At 44.0% G+C, this 19,050-nt stretch overlaps 1 protein-coding gene and 1 long non-coding RNA gene across 4 annotated transcripts in view; one reads left to right on the top strand and one right to left on the bottom strand.

Annotated features, from left to right (window-relative positions):
- Positions 1 to 11,205, bottom strand: part of ZNF704 (zinc finger protein 704) — a 218,841-nt gene extending 207,636 nt beyond the window's left edge. For all 3 annotated transcript variants that reach the window (XM_082363482.1, XM_082363484.1, XM_082363483.1), the window contains exon 1: positions 10,568 to 11,205. In XM_082363482.1, the coding sequence (XP_082219608.1) occupies positions 10,568 to 11,068 (501 nt within the window). In that variant the 5' untranslated portion in view covers positions 11,069 to 11,205. The remainder of the gene's footprint in view (positions 1 to 10,567) is intronic.
- On the top strand, positions 4,752 to 18,213 carry LOC309614822. The gene is made up of 4 exons (XR_014236388.1): positions 4,752 to 10,384; positions 11,597 to 11,702; positions 13,575 to 13,657; positions 14,914 to 18,213. It is a non-coding gene; the product is annotated as an uncharacterized lncRNA (long non-coding RNA).
- Positions 18,214 to 19,050: the final 837 nt, after the last annotated feature.

Here is a 19,050-nt window from a genome sequence, read left to right as displayed (position 1 = left end):
GTTGACAGAAAATGTGTCAATCCTAGTCTCCTACTGAATTTATACATTCCCTTCATTTAAACAATTGTGATACTTTCAATCTTTTTTCTTCTAGAATGTGGAAAACATATTATTAAATATACCTGCCTGGGTATCAGCACCGTGTGTTTTTCTGCTCCCTGGGAACCTTGTAATTCTGTCATGATAGCACTTCCCATACCTCCTATCTCCTCCACTAGACCCATCATGGAGCCTGATTTACCAAGAGAAGTAGGGTTTGCTACCGGTTTTTAAATTTCACACACAGGAATGGTATTCATGAATACAAAAGTGAAAATTCACCACATAAAATACTCCTTTTTTTTTTTAGAAACTTGATACTGAAGAAATTAGCAGCCTTATGACAAAAAATGTTTCAAAGCTTGCAGGACCCACTAACAATATTTTAACCTTTCTCTGTGTGTATGACAATTTATTTCTTTAATAATGCAGTTTTAGTAATTTATCCCAAGTATAAACCACTTATCCATGGATTTCCCATTTAGAAAAATAATTTTAAACCGGTATTTCCCAAAATGTATCCCAAGGGAAAGATGTTCCAGAAAAAAAAAAAAAAGGCTCTGTAGTCCAATAAATATGTGAATGCCACAATCTATATTCACCTTCTTAGAAATTCAAAATGGCCCTTGGCATCTATGGTCAATAACTTCTTCATAGGTATATGGGTGTTGTACTACTCATTCAATTTCCTCTATGTTTAAAACATTTTATAACTTAAAAAAAATCTGGGGCTTCCCTGGTGGCGCAGTGGTTGAGAATCTGCCTGCCAATGCAGGGGACACGGGTTCGAGCCCTGGTCCAAGAAGATCCCACGTGCCGCGGAGCAACTAGGCCCGTGAGTCACAATTACTGTGCCTGCGTGTCTGGAGCCTGTGCTCCGCAACAAGAGAGGCCGCGATAGTGAGAGGCCCCCGCTTGCCGCAACTAGAGAAAGCCCTTGCACAGAAACGAAGACCCAACACAGCCATAAATAAATAAATAAACCCAAAGTTTAAAAAAACAAACAAACTGTATCTCTCTTTTTAACTGGAATTTCCCCATGCTGTTTAACCAGAGTCCATTTCTCCGCCATCTAGGTATCTTCCAATAGTAGAAGCAAGTATTTACAAGAGTTTAGAAGTATACTTTGGGCTCTGCATCTCCATCTACCCAAAGAACAGTGAATTCTTCACCAAACAAAAGCACAACAGGTCGTAGACACCAGTGCAGAGGAGGATGGAAAGGGCGAATTCACACCTCAGGGGTTCTCAGCCACACGCAAGTTAGAGGTGAAAGGTGACATCACTGTATTTCCATCACAGGCTTCAACGACACATAGACACATAATTCAACATGCGTGGTAAGCCTTTTCCCGCCTGTATGGCTACTAGCCAGGTTTTTTCCAGTATAAGAGCTATAGATCTGAACAGACTGATGAGCCTGAGAGCTAGAATGTTTCTGTCCTCTTCGCACAAGTAGATAAATGACTCACAGCTTCCTGAGATGAAAGGGAAGATTCAAGCTCACCACTGATACAATGGAACACCCCAGAGTTCAGATGAACGAAGTCACTTCAGGAAGCAGCTCTCTGAAATACCTTGGTAGTGTGGAACAAGCAGGAGGCTGTAACAGTCAAAATAACTGTAGGATTTTGAATCCTTGAACAAAGTTTTACAAAAGATTCTTTTCTGGAACCATAAAGGAGATAAATTGCCATCCATGTCTCAATTCAGGAGGTCTGTGGGCCATATTTAATAACAATAGGCAAGGACAGAACAACATTATACCAATTTTATTTGATAACACTGAAGCATTGAGACATCAAGTTACTTGATAAGGCCATGCAACTAGCAAGTGAAGAAGCCAAAATTTGAACCCAGAGGCTGTTACCTCACATCTTGATTTACACAGAGGAAACAGTGGGGAGGGGGGCATATAGGGGGATCATCTGCTTTGACTCAACCATGTTCCCTCCCATCTTACTAACGAGCCCACTACACAGGTCATATTAATGGACTAAAATTATCCTGTCTGTAGGTTTTATTAAATGATATTTCAAGGCACATTGCCTTCAAAAAATTGGATTTAATTTAAAATGTTGGAGCACTTTTTTTTTTTCCTCCAGTGGTAACCCTTGCAAAATAATAGTACAATATCACAACCAGGAAATTGACATTGATATAATCTACCAACCTTATTCAGATTTTTCCAGTTTTACGTGTATTCACTTGTGTATGTGTGCAAGTGCATATGTATTTAGTTCTATGCAATTTTATCATATGTAGGTATGTGTATTCACCACCACAGGCAAAATACAGAACACTTCCATCACCACAAGGAGAGACCAGCCATCCCCAATTAGTTCACATCAGTGAGGCTTTACTTTCGCTCAGCCTTCCATTATGACAAGAACGTAAGGAAAGCAAGTGTGTCACTGGAAATTGTCATGTGTAGCATGGAGACTATGCACTCTTAGTCCTCATGGAGGCATGCACAGGCAGAACCCTTATAATTTTTTGCACCTCAAGGCTCCATGGTCTTCTGCAAGGTGAGATCCCCTCTTGTATGTTACTGCAAAGTTCTTACCCTAAAATTACGGACTCTCCTTCAAAACTCTAGAGTCAAGCCTATTTCCCCTATGTATAAATTATAACACTGGGTTTTCCAAATAGTATCTTCAATGAAGTGTGAGAACTTGATCACTCTAATTCCACTACACGAATCTCAGAGTTATATTCCGTTCCACTTCATCCAGTAAATGAAAGCCACAGAAGTTATTTGCCAGATTTGCTGATCTAAACTCATCCTTTGACTAGCTATTCAGGAATTACCTCCTGGCCAGGCCATATAATCTTCTTCATATAGACTGCCTACAAACGCTTTAGGATATATATCAAAATTACATCCCAAACTGTGGTAGCCAAGCAAGGTCTCTCGGCAGATGTTACCTTGATCTTGGGGATAAAGAGGAAAAGGGGCTTTGAACTTCTTTATCGACAACTTGGCAGGAATTTGCCAGGCTGTAGGCTCCCCGGAAGTGGAAGTCGGCCTTATTGACTGCTGTTTCCCACATGCATATCAGGAACATGGCAAGCAATGGCCCATAATAAACATCTCCTGAGGGAATGACCAGAAACATGGACAGCAAACCCAAAGAAAATCATTCTTATTTCAGAGATTCGACTAGGCTGGAAGGTTGGCTATAAGGGTCTCTAAGTATTCTCAAATATTTCAGAAAGTCTAATGGAAACCATGCATTTACCTTAATAGAGATGGGACAGGACAATTAAAGGTCAAGTTCCCTCAGCTTTAGCAGACATTGTATCAAGCCACAGTACAAGACTGGTTGTGGTGTGCAGACCAGAAGTTCTGACTGCGCACACTGTAGTGGGGAGGAAAAGGCTCCCACTCCTCTTCCCTTTGAGCACCCATGAGCAGGAAGACAGGGTAATGTGACCAGGACAGATTTCCTAATGAATAGGCTCCGGGGGCTCTCAGAGGTCAAGGACATCCCAGCTGTAGCTCCCTGGCTCCTCCTCACTAAGCTCAGGTGAGGGGATTCCAGGCAGGGCTGACTTCTCGCTTTTCCTCCTTTTCTAACCCTTGTGCTATGGGGCACTGCAGGCTCAACGAGTAGTAAAATCTGGTGGAGGAGGAGAGGCCCTAGTTAAGGGCTGAGGATAAACTACGTCTTCCAGGCCAGTTTACCAGGCACACCACGCCAGAGATGAAGGGAACTCGGTTCACGATGAAATGGGGCTCATTTGCCATTTTCTATCATCCTCTGAGCACACGTGTCCCTTGGGAACTGCACAGGGAGGGGGACTGACCTGGACAGGATTCACAGAGGGTCCTGCCCACCTCCCACAGCCGGAAATGAGACCACCTTTCCCTGAGGTACTTTAGGGAGGAAGAGCATTCCAAAAATAGAAGGTGATAAGCAGTGAGTGGTAGATCACTTCAGGAAACTGTGATTTTTCTCACCACAACTCTAAGGGAGTGAACTAACTGCAGATCATCCCAGGCACAAAGGACTAACCCAGCAAGGAGGGCGAGAACTTGGGGTGTGGCAGACCAGGGTGCTAATCCTGGTCCCACCTAAGCTGCTAAGCAGCCCTAGCCAGACAAGGCATTTCACCTTCCCTAGTCCCGGTGTACTGAGCAGTTGAAAGAGGGTGTTGGGTTACCAGATAATCTCTGTTTCCCTTCCAAGTCTGGCAGTCGACAATTCAGTGAATGATAACTTTGTCTGGTATCAGAAGCACATGCCTTCCCCTCAAGCCAACGCAGACCATTTGCAACACACATACTTAACAGCAAACTGGAATTCAGTGCTTGCTGCACGGTCCCTGCCAAAGGCTTCTTAAAGCCACCTGATAGCCCAGAGACAGTCTAATAGATGTGCTAACCACCCCAAAGAGCTGGCACACATGAAACAGCTTCCTCTCCGTTAATATTTATTAAGCACTGAAGGTGGGCACTTTGACATATATTATCTCACTTAAAAACCTTTCTTCCCTTGGACTTCCCTGGTGGCGCAGTGGTTAAGAATCCACCTGCCAATACAGGGGACACGGGTTCCAGCCCTGGTCCTGGAAGATCCCACATGCCGCACGGAGCAACTAAGCCTGTGTGCCACAGCTACTGAGCCCATGCGCCACAACTACTGAAGCCTGCGCGCCTACAGCCCACGCTCCACAACAAGAGAAACCACTGCAGTGAGAAGCCCGCGTACCACAAAGAAGAGTAGCCCCCCTCACCGCAACCAGAGAAAGCCCGCGCGCAGCAACAAAGACCCAATGCAGCCAAAATAAATAAATAAATAAATTTACTTTAAAAATTTAAAAATTAAAAAAAAAAAACTATCTTCCCAGTTTTCCAATAGATGAACTCTTGATAGAACTAATAGCGGTCTTTCAGGTCCAGGTTTCTCCTAACCTTATTATAACACTACATTATCAATCCCTTCAGACTCTCCGGCTCTTGTCCATAACTAATACACAGCATCGCAGAGCACAGTCCTGAGCCTAGTTATCTCAGCCCCCTACTGTTTTGCCTTCACTGAGTAGCAACTTATTTTAGAATCCTTCCTCCGTTTGACAGTGTCCTTGTATTTTTTTTTTTAATTTTATTATTAAACTCTGGTTGGAGATATTATTTACCTGGTGTTCCTCATTCAAGGGCCCAGGAGGCTAGTTTTTGGGGGGGGGGTGTGGAATCTTACCACTGCCCATAAATATGTAAGCTTCTTCGATCAGAAATTGAAAACTGTGTAATACAAAGTTTGTTTTCTTGTCTCATTTAAAGCCCAAATTAGCGTCCATTACAGTAATCAAGCATCTCAGATACTTAGTAGCATCTATGCCTCTATTTCCTCAGCCTTCCCAAATACTCCTGGATATAAATGGGCATAAACATCACAAATAAATAGAGGGAGATTAAAAGCACAGGCTATGGATGTGAAACAGGGCTCTGCTTGTGACCATACAGCCTCAGGTGTGCTAATTCACATCCAAGTCAGTATACTCAGCTGGAGAATATTGATTCCCAAATCATAATTTCTCGGGCGATCCTCCTTCATATAAAGCATTTAGTGCACTTCTTGGCTTATAAGTATTCAGCAAATATTCATTCATATTAACATTACCTTGGAACCCAAGTTGTCCTGCATTTCATTCTCATTCTTTTAAATGATTTTATTTTTTATTTTTTTTTAAATGATTTTATTGATTCCTCTTTGTTTTCTCTAATCCACTGACCCCTGACTTTTTTACCAGCCCATGGCACCTTCCTGTCCTTACTTTTCTTAGATCCCATAGTCCATCATTATAGTCACAGCAGTGCCAACTTCGTCAACAGTGTGTTCTCTCTCTTGTCATTGCTCACCCACCTGACTAAACTGCATCTCTGCTGAATCCAGCTCTCTGTTTTGTCTCCAAGAGACAGTGAAGTGTAAAGCCTAATGGTACTAGCTCTGGAGTGAGACTGCCCAGGGCTCAAAACCTTGCTCTGCCACCTAACACCTGTGTATCTTTAAGTAAACTGCTTATCACTTCAGTAAAATGAGGATGATATAATAATGCCTGACTCGGGGATATATAATGAAGTTTAAATGAGACTGTACACTTAGACTTGCACTAGCATAGTAATTAAACAACTTAATAAACATTAGCTAGCATTCTGTTTGTTATTATCACTCTATGCTTGAGCCAATGGAATGAAGGTGGGGAAAATCACATACCCAGACAGACTGCTTACACTGTACAGGTAGAACCACAAACATCAGATGGGCCCTTGATACTGTCTAGCAACCTATTTGATTTCCTTGGTACATTTGCTCTCCCGCTCTCCCACAACACTATCTCCTGGCTTTAGCTCTTATCCCAAATCTCTTTTGCTCTCACCTGATGGCCTTCCCTCCTGCTGCAGGGGGAAAACAGAAGCCATCAGGTGAATACTACTACTTCATCTGACCACCATCCAATATACAACTACCCACATCTGGACTTACTTTCTCTACCTTCTCCCTAATTCAATGGAAGAAGGGTCTTTGCGTCTGTCAAAGACCAATCCCTATACTTGGGTTCCAGGTCCCCTGCCCTATGACTTTTCTAAGGACCTTCCTCCTGAACTTATCCCTCTTTTCTCTGCATCTCCGGTTCCTCCCCAAGGTAACCCTCAATGACCCTCACCTCTTGGTATTCATGCCCTTGCATATCTCCCCCCCTTAAGTGTGGGTGGAACCCCTGATTCACTTCTAACCAACAGAATATGGCAAAGATGATGGAGTACTGCTCCTGGGATTACAGTGCCTTATATGAGTCTCCATCTTGCCAGCAGACAGGGGCTAAGATTCTCCTTGCTGACTTGATGAAGTAAGAGGCCATGTTGAGGAAACCATGTAATAAAGTACTGCAGGAGTAGAGGTGGGGTGGGGCAGAGGGGCTGGGGGAGAGGGGCTCTAGGAGCTGAGGGCAGCCTACAGGTAACAGGCAGCAAGAAGCTGGATCCTCACACCTACAGAGGCAAGGGAATGAATTCTGCTAACAACCTGAGGGAGCTTAGAAGTGAATTCTTCCCCAGTCAAGCCTCCCAAAGAGACCACAGCCCACCCAACATTTTGACTGCAGCCCTGTGAGACTCATCAGCAGACCCAGCCAAGCCTGGCCCTGACTCCTAACCCACAGATACCGGGAGAATGGTTGTGAGCCAAAAAGTTTGTGGTACTTTGTTACACAGCAACAGAAAACAAATACACTTCCTACACACACAACAGATCATTCCCAACATGCTGTAGTCACTACATTAGAGTCTACTGTATCCTATCTTAAAAAAAATCTAAACCATATGCTCTCTCCCTCTTCTCTCTATTCTCCTTTCCAACAAAAGAGTTTTTCACTATGTCCTTGCCTCTACTCACTGCTCAGCCCACTTGGGTTGCATCCCTGATTTCACATTCTTTGGTTACGGATACCCATACGTTCCACATTATCTAATCCAAATGAACATGTCTCTGTCCTTATCTTACTCATATCCCAGTGGTATTCAACACAGTTCATTACTCCCTACTTTTGGAACTAAATGGACTTTCCATTTTCTAGTTTTCCTTTGACATGTTTGGCTGCTGCTTCTCAATCGTCTTTGCTGGCTTCTCCTCCCACACCTGAACTTAAACAGTGCTGTGCCCCAGAGTCTGGTCCAAGGCTGCCCTCTGGCCTGCTGCACTCTCTTTCTCATCCCCAGCTTTAAATGACATCAACACAGCTCCCAAATTTCTCTCTCTAGCCTTGGCCTCTCCCCTCAGCTCCACACCTTACAGCCATCCGCCTACTTGAAGTTTCCATGCCGGTGTCTAAGCGTCATCTCGGACTTAACATGCCCAAAACAGAAGACTTGATTTTTCTCTTCGCAAAAATCTGTTGTTCTCCCAGTTTTCCCAATCTCAGCCAATGGCACATTTGGCCAACCTTTACACTGGGGCCTCATCCTGGATTCCCTTCTTTCTGTCACCCTCCCCCCCGCCACGTAATCCATCAGCAAGTTATTGCAGGTGGATCTTCACAATCGATCCTGAACTTGTTCCCTCCTCTCTAACTCCACTCCTAGTCCAAACTGCCCTCGCCTCTCATGTGGACTTCAACGATCGCCATCTAACTGGACCCCTGCTCCTCCCTGCTGTCCTCTATACTCCACACAGCATGACCTTATTAAAAATACAAACCGTTTTGTATGTTTAAAACTTTCCAAAGACTTCTTACTCTACTTTAAAAAGGTCCACCAGGCTCTATGTCGCTGGCCTTTACCTGCCTCCTTGACGTATCTCCAGCAAGTTCCAGCCATACTCATCCTCTTCTCCTTCCCACCTCAAGACTTTTGCAATTGTTATTCTGGAAAGATCTTCCCAAGTTGCATGTCTCAAATCTCAGATCAAATGTCCCCTCCTCAGAGAGGCCTTCTCCCTACAAGCTGTCTCCTTCCTCCTAGACACTGAGATATCATTATTTCCCTCATGGCATGCATCAAAATCTCAAGCACCATGCTTATTTATTTGTCTGTTTGGTTGGTTGTCGCTCTGGCTTCTCTTGCTGGATGTGGGCATCTGGAAGGTGCTTACTGCTGTGTTCTAGAATAGTACCTGGCACATATTGGGTGCTTGATAAATATCTGAATAAATGAATGCCTAAATATATATAAGAGATTGACATTAATGTATTCATTAGAAGAAAATGATACTATTTTATTCATCAGAAAAACCTCTCCAGATGCAGTGTCAAGACGGCTTTAAAGCAGTAAAAGATTATAAAAATTATACTTCAAACTACTCAATATATAAATTCCTGAAAAGTTATGGGCAAACCATAACAATATAAAATGAAGCCCCTTTTGAAAGAATTAAGCAGGAATTTGCTCGGAGATGTGAAAAATCTTTTCTGATAGTGTGAATGATCACACCCTAGTTCTTTTATTTTTATAGATTTGATTTTTTTTTTCTACATTGGGCTTGCTTTGATCACGGAGCATAAATTATAATCAATTTTTCTATTACAAACTGTGCAACCGCTGTCCAAATCACAAGACATCTTTTCAGTATTTCTGGACAAAAATGCTAAGGAGTCACTACTCTTGTTCCTTAATGTCACTGATGTCATGTGATTTAATTCCAAACCCAGCTATATCCTGTAGCCATACAATGCAGGCTTTTTATTAGACCACGATAATGATGGTGGTCATGGTCTGGATTCCAACAAGCAACTGTCAAAAACTATCATCCCAAATGACTACTTGCTGAAAATTTCTCACTCCCAGAGCTGGTATTTCCAGGGTGGTCTAGGAAAGAAATTTGTGCCCATGTCTACTCTGGGGCTATTCTAAATGCTGATGTTTAACATTTCTTTGGAACTGCTGACTTTTTGAGGAGCTGACTTTTTTCTGCAAGCCACTGAAGATTTTGTTTTTCTCATAGTCTCTAACTAGTAAGCTCATTTGTTTATGTGTTTTTCTTCCTGAAATACCAATATCTTCTGAAAACTCCTATCAGTAGTTTTATTCAGTTGATTTTAAGCACCACTCTTCAGAAAAATCACTCACTCCATTGCTTACCACTTGCTGCCCTCAAAACTTCTTAGCAACATACACTGTGCATGAACCTCAACGTGGTTTGCTTTGGCCAATCACATGCCTGAAAGCCCAGCCAGTCAGTTGTGTAATAATAAAGCCCTTATCTCCTGAAGATACACAAACGGAAAGATCTCTCGGTGCTTCAGTACACAAGGGCCTTTGCTTGAATTCTCAGCAGAAACTCAAGTCTATTTTAAATGGCAAATTCCCCCCACTTTCTCTGGTTTCCTATTTTTTTCCCATTTGCTATGTTGAGGAGGGGAAAAAACCCCAAATGCTAAACAATGTCGAGTTTTAAGCCGCGGGTGCGGGGTGGGCGGGGCGGCATTGCCAAAAGATGCCAGCAAAATGCATGTATAAACCGGGACTTGGTTTTTTGCTGTTCTGGGTTTACCGGTTCCCTCACAGGCGCTTTTGACGGAAACTCATCCACAATTGTTCTTGGAAGCAGGAGGGGTTGAGAGATTGACAAGAGAAGCTGTTTGCTAGTTCCTATAAGCTTGACTAGTCCTCAGAATAAGGGGAAGGGGGCCACTCGTGCTTCCTTGGGGAGGACTACAGCCTCACTGCCTCCTACCTCGCCCGTCCCCACCAGGCGCAGACCGGCGCCTACCTCGTCCCATCGCCAAGTTCCCCGCCTCGCTCGGGAGAAGCGTCCTTTGCCCGCACCCACATCAGACAGCACGCCCGCCTCGGCCTTGGAGGAAAGTGGGAGCGGCCGCCCGGTGAAGGTGCTGGGGCCCGAGCGGTGAGCTCATCAGTCCCCTAGCTCTGCCCGCGCGGCCGCCGGAGCCGCCGGACACACCCCTCCCGGCCCGGCCTCTGCGGTCCCCGGTACCGGCCTCAGCCCGCGCCGCGCCGGGACCCCGGGCCCGTCCCCTCACCGAGCCGGAGGGTCCCGCGCGCGCTCGTCCCCGCACCCCGCACGCACCTTCAATGCTCCCCGGCCCGGGCCCTTGGGGAGCTGGCGGCCGGGGCCGAGGGCCACGAAGCGCTCCTCGCCGTCCTCGTCGTCGTCGTCGCCGTCCACCACCTCGACGACCACCTCCTCGTCCTCGTCTTCCTCGTCGTCATCCTCCTCCTCCGCGCCCCCTCGGGGCTTCGCCTGCACCCGCCCGAGCCCCCTCCGCCGCCTGCTCCCGCCCTCTTCGTCCTCGTCTTCCTCCCCCAGAAGCAGCAGCACCGGAGACGAGGCGGCAGCGGCGGCGGCGGCGGCCCCGGCGGCCCGAGGGGGGCCGGTCCCGGCGCTGCGCGGCGGCGGTAGTGGCGGCCTCCAGCTCTCCGGGGCCGGGGCTGGGGCCGGAGCCGGGGCGGGGGGCGGGAGCCCGGGCAGCGAGCCTTCCCGGGCGGGCGCGGGGCCTGGCGGCTGCAGCGCGGCGTTCCCCCGGCGGCTGCCCAGGCTGGAGCGCTTGGCTAGACGCCGCGCCTGCATGCCTGACCGCGGGCTGCCTGCCGCCGCGCCGAGCCGGAGTTTGTCACCTCCCCCCTCGTCCTCCTCCTCCTCCTCCTCCTCTTCCTCCCCGGGCGGCCGCTGTGGTCGCAGGCGCCCGGGGCGCGGGGCTGCGGGGGGCTGCGGGAGCCGCCTCCCCGGGTCGCCGGCTGCCACTGGCTGCAGAGGCGCGGGCGCCGCCTTCGCTGGACCGGCCCGCGGGGACGCCGGCGGCCGGCGGCTACGGCGGGGCGGCGCGGCGGCCGCGGGCGGGGGTGGGTGTGAGCGAGCGGCGCGCTGCCGCCTCCGCCGCCGCCGCCGCCGCCGCCCCGGAGCCGCGGGCCGCGCTGCGCTCCATGCGGCCGGCGACCGGGCCCGCGCGCTCCGGGCCTACAGCTGCCGTGCCCCGGCGCGAGCTGTTTGTGTTGTGTATTTTCCACTACCGCCCCCCTCTTCGCGAGCCATTCCTCGCAACCCTCCGGTCGCTCCGCGCAGACAAAACCCGGACTGGATTTATTTTCCTTCCCACAGCCTCCGAAAATCGGGTGCTTCCGAACAGTCGGCCCAGCCGCGAGGGCCCACGCTAACCCGTGGCTGCTTATCCCCTTTGGAGGGAGGAGGATCGACTTGGCTGGAAGTAAGGTTGGCGGTCAAAGTCAGACTTTTGAAGGAAGAGATTTGCCGCAAGTCATTTAATGGTCTCTGCCGGGCAAGGCGACTACTCTTGAGCTTATATGAAATCGGGGAAGGTGTACCAACCCGAGATTTGGCGTTAATTCCTAACCTGAATCATCAGACTCCTTTGGATTGTTGAGGTACTGTTTCAGGACATTGCCGGCCAATCTCTCCGTCTCCTTGAACACACCATTCTAGGCCCTTCCTATTGAGCTCTCTTGGCGCTGTGCTAAGTCTTGCAGCTTTTATTTCTTCATTTTTACCTTGAGTGCCTGATTATAAGGCTAAATTTCAAGAAGCCTTCGGTTCTCACCATTCAATGTGTAGACTACTGGCACTGTCTGGGCCTTCGGAGAAACAAACCGGGGCAAGGGTTCAAGATTTACTTGAGTTTGTTATTGTAAAAATTAATACGAAGTAAGATCAAGTGTGGAAACCAAACACATAACCAGTTCGCCACGTAACTAATGGCACTGTCACTTTCTCAGGATTTTTAGGTGTGACAAAGAAAAGTCATTTGCTACTGTTTGGGGTTAGGCTGTATGGTAAGCCGTGTCCTTTACATTCAAATCATAAGCCAAATTCCACCTCTGTAGCTGAGAGCTGGGGAGGATCTCACTCACCACACACTCCGGCAGGTGCCTCCATGAGGCCAGTGTAAAAGATGACCTCACCCTCAGCTCCCTTTCATGGTAATTACTGTAGGAGATTTAACATCATGTGCCCTGTTAGACACTTGAAGGCAGCTCATTAAATGCTCACTTATGGTGTCTTCCAACTGTTGAACACTTCCACTGGGATGATGACAAAAATTCTAAAATGAACTTTTTGTTCTTCCTGAATCAGAGTAGCATCCTGATAGACCTATTTCAAGTAACGACACTCTCATTATAATCATTCAGGCCCAAAATAGCGGCATCATGTTCACTCCCTTCTCTACCTTATTCCTAGAGGCAGTTGCCCACAAGTCCAATCCATTGTTCTTTCTGAAATGCCTCTTGAATCCACCCCTTCCTTTCCATTCCCAAAGCTCCTACAGAATTTCATGACCACAAAAGTTAAAGTTTCTAACAAGCTTTCTACACCCAGGTTCTCAATAACACACCCTGCCCTGACCCCCTCCAAACATCAGCACCGGATTCATCTTCCCCAAACTTCATTCAGATCAAGGCATTTTCCGGTTGAGCTTTCCATTTGTCAACATTTCATTGGAGAATTCAGAGAGAGAAGAGAAAATGGTCTGAGCATTTTGAGAGATGGTTGTGTTTGATCAAAGCATGGAACAGCAGGCGTCGGCCAAGAAGTAAACTAATCAGTATCAGTGACTGTGAAGAATGAAGGTCACTGAAATGATTTCATTTCAATTGCAAGAAATTTACCTTGGTCCATTTGAGGGATGATTTTAGAAAAAGGCAGCAGGGTCTTTCTCTGACCAGGAAGAATAAAGATCAGAGGCAAGGGGTTGGCTGATAGGTACAGGGAGGCTGGTGGAGAAGAACAAAGGTGAGACAAGTGGGCTAATGGTTAAACACGTGGTCTCATGAGCCAGAGTACCTGGGTCTGAATCCCAGTTTGGGATTTACCAGCTATATGCCTTTACTCACCCTTTCTGTGCCTCAGTTTCCTCATCTGTAAAATGGGGATAATAGTAGAACCTTCCTAATAGTAAAGTTGTTCTGTAGGATAATGAGTTAATATGTGTAATCATCTTAGAAGAGTGCCTGGCACAAGGAAGATCTGTATAAGGGCTTGTTACATTAAATGTATTGATGGTGGTGTATAAACAAGGTATTTTGGGGTACTGTCAAAGAATAACAAGGTAGCTCTCTTTCAGCAAGCTCAGAACTGTCAGTGACTACAAGAACCTGCATTTAAAGCCCGACTGCATCTTATCAAGGGGCTATGGACAGGCCAAAGGTAAGCTTTTTATGTCTAAAACTGTAATATATGATGGAAAGTAAGTGTTTTCCTGAAAACTGAGAGGAACGACAAAGTAAAGTGAGTTCCTGATTGGTGTTTGTGGTTTAGTGGAAGAGGTACTAATTTACACCATTGTACTTTCTTTCGGAATTGCTACATGTACTTTGAAATCAACTTGTTCTTTCTCTCAGGCCACCTCAGTGGAGCCCACACACATCCATTCCCTGGCCTCACTGGGCCCAAGACGCTGCCCTCTGAGCAGGAGAAAAAGACTGACCTTGATATTAGGACCACTAAGTTAAGGCTAATGTCACAAAAGAGGTTTGGTGCAAGCTGGGCTTTGAGAGAAGAGAAGGATGTAGATGGGCAGGGAGAGAAGGATCCAGATGGGCAGGGAGACCAGTATTATCCAGGCAAATTCAGGCCACTGCAGACCAGCCTCATGAAATCAGAGCACGTATAGCGAGAAATAAACTCAAATTACCTGATTCATCAGGAATCAAGAAATATGTCATTACATGGGCTCATGGAGCACTGCTCATGGCACTCATGGCTCAGAAGTCAAGAAATATCTCGTGATGCCAGGCACGTGGGGAGGAGCCAGTGCTGCTTCCCTCTCCTCTGTTCCCCAAACATAACATATTTTTACTTCTAGTACTGGGAACACTTGTCACTGAGGATGAGGTGTGCCTCTAAGTCATGGGACACAGAAGGCACGTCTTCCAGAGAATCTGGTTTAACATCATTTAAAACACGCCACCATTCATTCAATATGTATTTATTGAGCCCTGCTAAATGCCAGGCATTGTTCTTGGCACTGGTGTGCAGCAGCGAACAAAATAACCCTCACTGGGAGGAGAGTAGACAACCACCAAAGAATATGAGTGAACTCTATGATTTCATAGATGCCATAAGCACTATAGAGGAAAATAAAGCAGAAGAGGGGGTAGAGAGTGCTGGAAGTTTAATATAAAGAAGTAAATATTTATACTTTTAATATTTATTTAATATATTTAATTTCTTATTTCTTATTTGTAATTTATTATATTTATTGATAATGATCTATAATTATATTTATTAAAATGTATTATGTATTTCTTGAATATATAATATTTCATATTATATTTAATATAAATAAATATATTAAAACAAACCTAAGAACAGTACAGATCATAATGTAAAAGTTGATTGAAACTTGCAGCAGCGGGCTGTTTCAAGCATTACAGTGAACTCTATCTTTTTCCCTTGGATAGGATCAATTCTCCTCTGCATCCTGAATGCTTTGGCTGAACAGTTTGAGAAGCACTGATGAGGAAGACAGAGGATGGGCTTTGAAGTAAGCGCCACCCCACAACCATAGAGCAACTGCCTGCCTCGTGCCTGTTTCTTCTGATCCTAAATGATTCTTAAACCTTTGAATTCTGAGCCCCAAAGATACCCAAAGCATTTTTTTTTTTACATGTACTAAGAAATTGTACAAAGAAAATCAGGCTCAATTTAACATTTTGTTCAATTTTTAAAAATTCAAGAGTCAGAAAAAGAATAATCACACTCCCCAAATCATCAAGGATAACCATAACCAGGGCAGAAATATAACAAATGTCTACGCTCCCACAAGAGCTCATTTATGTCCATGAGAACCTTAAATAGATGGATTCCTTGAGAGTGGCAGCTCCTTTTAAAAATTATTTTAAAACTAAAAGTAAAAATTTGCCCTTTAAACAAGTTATAAAAGTAAGATTTAGTTTTTCCACATTTCTGGGAAACTTAAAAATGATTTCAGATGATGACTGTCATCCCACCGTATGAAAAATAGATTAAGGTTTAGAGAATCACTCAGCTATTACACCCTTCAAGCTGAAAGCCTGTGTAATTCAAGCATAAACCTCCACCCAGATAAATGTTTCTTCCATGAGCAATTAACTCAAACCCTCTTTAACAACACAATGTACTTTCTACACAGTTCTTTAGAATACCTCCCAGAGACTTGAATTTTTTTCAATTTATTATTATTATTATTTTTAGTGAGCATAAAACTGATAGAATTACTTTCTTTTTTATGTGACACATTTGCTATTTTGGGGTGGTGTGGGGTGTGTGTGTGTGTGTGTGTGTGTGTGTGTGTGTGTGTGTAGACAAGAGAGAGATTTTGTTTCCTGATCATTTTAGTCATCTCATATTGGCACTTGAAAGGCAATGGAAAGACCACTGGACTGGGATCCCAGAGACTTGGGTTTGAATCCAGATCTGAGGATTACTTGCCATATGAATAATTAAGTCCCCTAATCTTGGGAGGGTTCACAACTCTAAGATTAATGAGTCGTAGTCTTTAAGGTCTTTCAACTTTTGAGATCCATGATGTAAGATATGGGCCCGAAGTATGATGTAAGTTTGAGATTAAGCCAAATGCCCATTATTAAAATCCACGAATGGAGTCTAACATGTATACCTACAAATGTATGTAGGATCTCATATAGACATCTCCTCTAACCCAATGTGGCATGCTGTATCTTAGGACTGCCATCTCTGTTCCTATCAACCTCACCCTTAATTTCATTGGCCCTCACCGCTTTGCTGGGAATGCAAAATTATGAAACTGTGCAAACACTTGCTACCATCTTATTTTACTAGTTATCTCTTTGGTGATAAGTTGCCCTAATGACTACAAACCAAGTAGTTGCTATTTTGTATTATTTGTATTAACATCTCTTTCTACAAACTGAGGATTGCCTCCACCCAAGATGTATATTTACTTCCTACTAATGGTATTTTCATACCTCTGAAGTTTTGCTCTCATCTTTCTTTTCCTATCGCTTTTTTTCGTCTAAGATCCTTCTGGTACAAGTAACTGAAATCCCCACTCACCCAAAATAAAAAAGGAGGGAAGGGATTTATCAGTTTGGGTAACTCAACCACAGACAGGCCTCAGTTTGGGGAAAATTAGATTCAGGTCTTATGTGATGTGTGGTCCTCTATCTTTCTCTGTGTGTGTGTGTGTGTGTGTGTGTGTGTGTGTGTGTGTGTGTGTGTGTGTCTGTGTTTGTTATCTGGTCAGCTAGACCCAGGTCATAGGCAGCTCTGGCCATACACCTATCAGCCTTGTGACCAGGCACAGAGGAGTTCTTTGCTGCCTGCAGTAGTTAAGGAAATCCCTGCAAAGGACCCTGGATGGCCCTCTGGGTTATGAGCCCGTGTCTGTGGCCAAGGGTGGAGTGCTGTGATTGGCAGCCTTCACCAAACCACATGGTTAAAGGGAAGAAGGATGGTTACCATCCTGGGCAGAAGAACATAAAAGGCCACCATGTCTTATAAACATAACCAATATTATCTAAAATCTGAAATGTAAAAATGAGTCAAAGGGAAAAAAACACATCTAATCTAATCTCCCTACCAAAAGACAACTACTGATATTGTTTTGGTATATTTTTTTTTAATTTTCTATGCATGTTTTTTTTGTTTTGTTTTTCCACCTGGTTTTATAATTTAAGCTTTTGCTCACATATGGCAATATAACTTGTAGATGGATTGTGAGCTAGTAGGAAAAAATAAATTGTGAAAATATTACAAGAAAATGTGCATGAATATTTTTATAAACCCTTGGGAATGACAGCCATTATAAGCAGGATGTCAAGTCAGATCCATAGCAAAAGGCTGATAAATTTGACCAGAAAAAAAAAAAAAAATCTTTAAACTTTATGGCAAAAGTACCATTAAAGAGTTTTAAAAGGCAAAAGTTGGTTGGTTTTCAACATAAAATCAAGGATTAATATACAGCCAAGTACAAATAATTCAGTTTTATTAAAACAATTAAGTATAATATTCACCTATCAGACTGGCAGAAATGTTAAAGCTTTGATAATATTCAGTGTGACTGACAGTATGGAGAAATGGGGCCTCATGGATACTGTTACAGTATTTACTGTAATTCTAAAATGCACTTACCATTGGAAACCAGTGATTTCACTTCTAGCTGTGGACCCTAGAGAAATATTGGTACATGAGCACAAAGGAGCACAGAGAGGGTCCTTGTTACGGCACTGGTTTTAATAGCAGAATATTGAAAGCAGCGTAAATATTCATCAAGAGGAGAATGGTTTAAAAAGAAGACTTTGACAACAAGGGAACCACTATGCAGCAGCTAAAAAAAGGAAGGGAGGTCTCTCTGTACTATAAAGGAAGAGGCTCAAAGTTTTAAATGGAAAAGGCAAGATGTAAAATTATATTTATACATGATCTCATCTGTGTTTAAAGCAAAATCCCACAAGGTATAATGTACACTCTACATAGTGTGATTTCAGATGGCAAAGTGGATAGATAGATGGGAAAGTGACTGAAAGTTACCTCCCAACCCTGGGAGAGGTGAACGGGATTGAGGGAAGAGGTAAAGGAGGCCTCCTACTTACTGTATTGTTGGCTTTTTAATAAACTTGAATTTGTGTTCAAATATTATATAGGTCACTTTAAAATAAAGAGTAAAAACTCTTCATAGCATAATTTTTACTACAGAATATTCTGTCCAGCTGTTGTGCTATGATTTCACCATGTCTTGCTATTTTCAACAGGGCACTGCCAACTTTTGTACAGAAAACATTATACATCTTCTGGATTCCTTCCTTAGGATCAGAGCCAGAAGTGGAATCAGTGGTCCCAGGGTGTGCACATTTTCTTGATACATTTCACTAGATGGCTTTCCAAAGGAGTTACCACAATTGACATTCTGACAACCATGGGAAAGTGGCCGATTTTCTGCACTCTCCTTTGCTTTGATCATATCATATCTCATTCTTTCCATCTTTCCCTCTCTTTGCTACTTTGATAAATGTTCCATCAAATCTCATTTTGTTTTAATTTCTTCCTTTGATCACTAACGAAGTATTTCCCCATGTGTTCAAGTTTTATTTCCCCTTCTGCAAATTTTTTTCTTATCCTTTGCCCATATTCCTACAAGAGTCTGGGTTTTCCTCTCCACTGGTAGAAGTGCTCCACATTAAAAGTCCTCTTGTCATAGTTTTTGCAGATACTTCCCTAGCTTTTCTCTTTCTCTTTAAATTTCTTAACGTTTTCTTCCCCAAAGCTTTAGATGTATCTATGGGCCTTTCTTTTTCCTTCTTTGCTGATTTTATTTACAAATTCCTATCACTGTTTTCCCCTGAGGTTTGTACTAATAACTTCTGCTAGACTTCATCCTTTGTCATTTTCCTTCCATTCTTTTTATTTATTTATTTATTTATTTTTGCTGCAAGGCTTCAATTTTGTTTATATGTTATCCAACATACTAATTTCCTTATACTACAGAATGTGCTAATTGCTTATTCTTAAAATTAAGTTTTCAGATTTGATTCTCATTTACTTAGCATTGATTACTTGCCTTCCTGTCTGTATTTTAGTTT

Source organism: Balaenoptera borealis (assembly GCF_965194805.1).
Source record: "Balaenoptera borealis genome assembly, chromosome: 17".
Lineage (NCBI taxonomy): Eukaryota > Metazoa > Chordata > Mammalia > Artiodactyla > Balaenopteridae > Balaenoptera > Balaenoptera borealis.
Note: the sequence above shows the minus strand (reverse complement) of the source record. Positions and strands in the feature narration are given on the sequence as shown.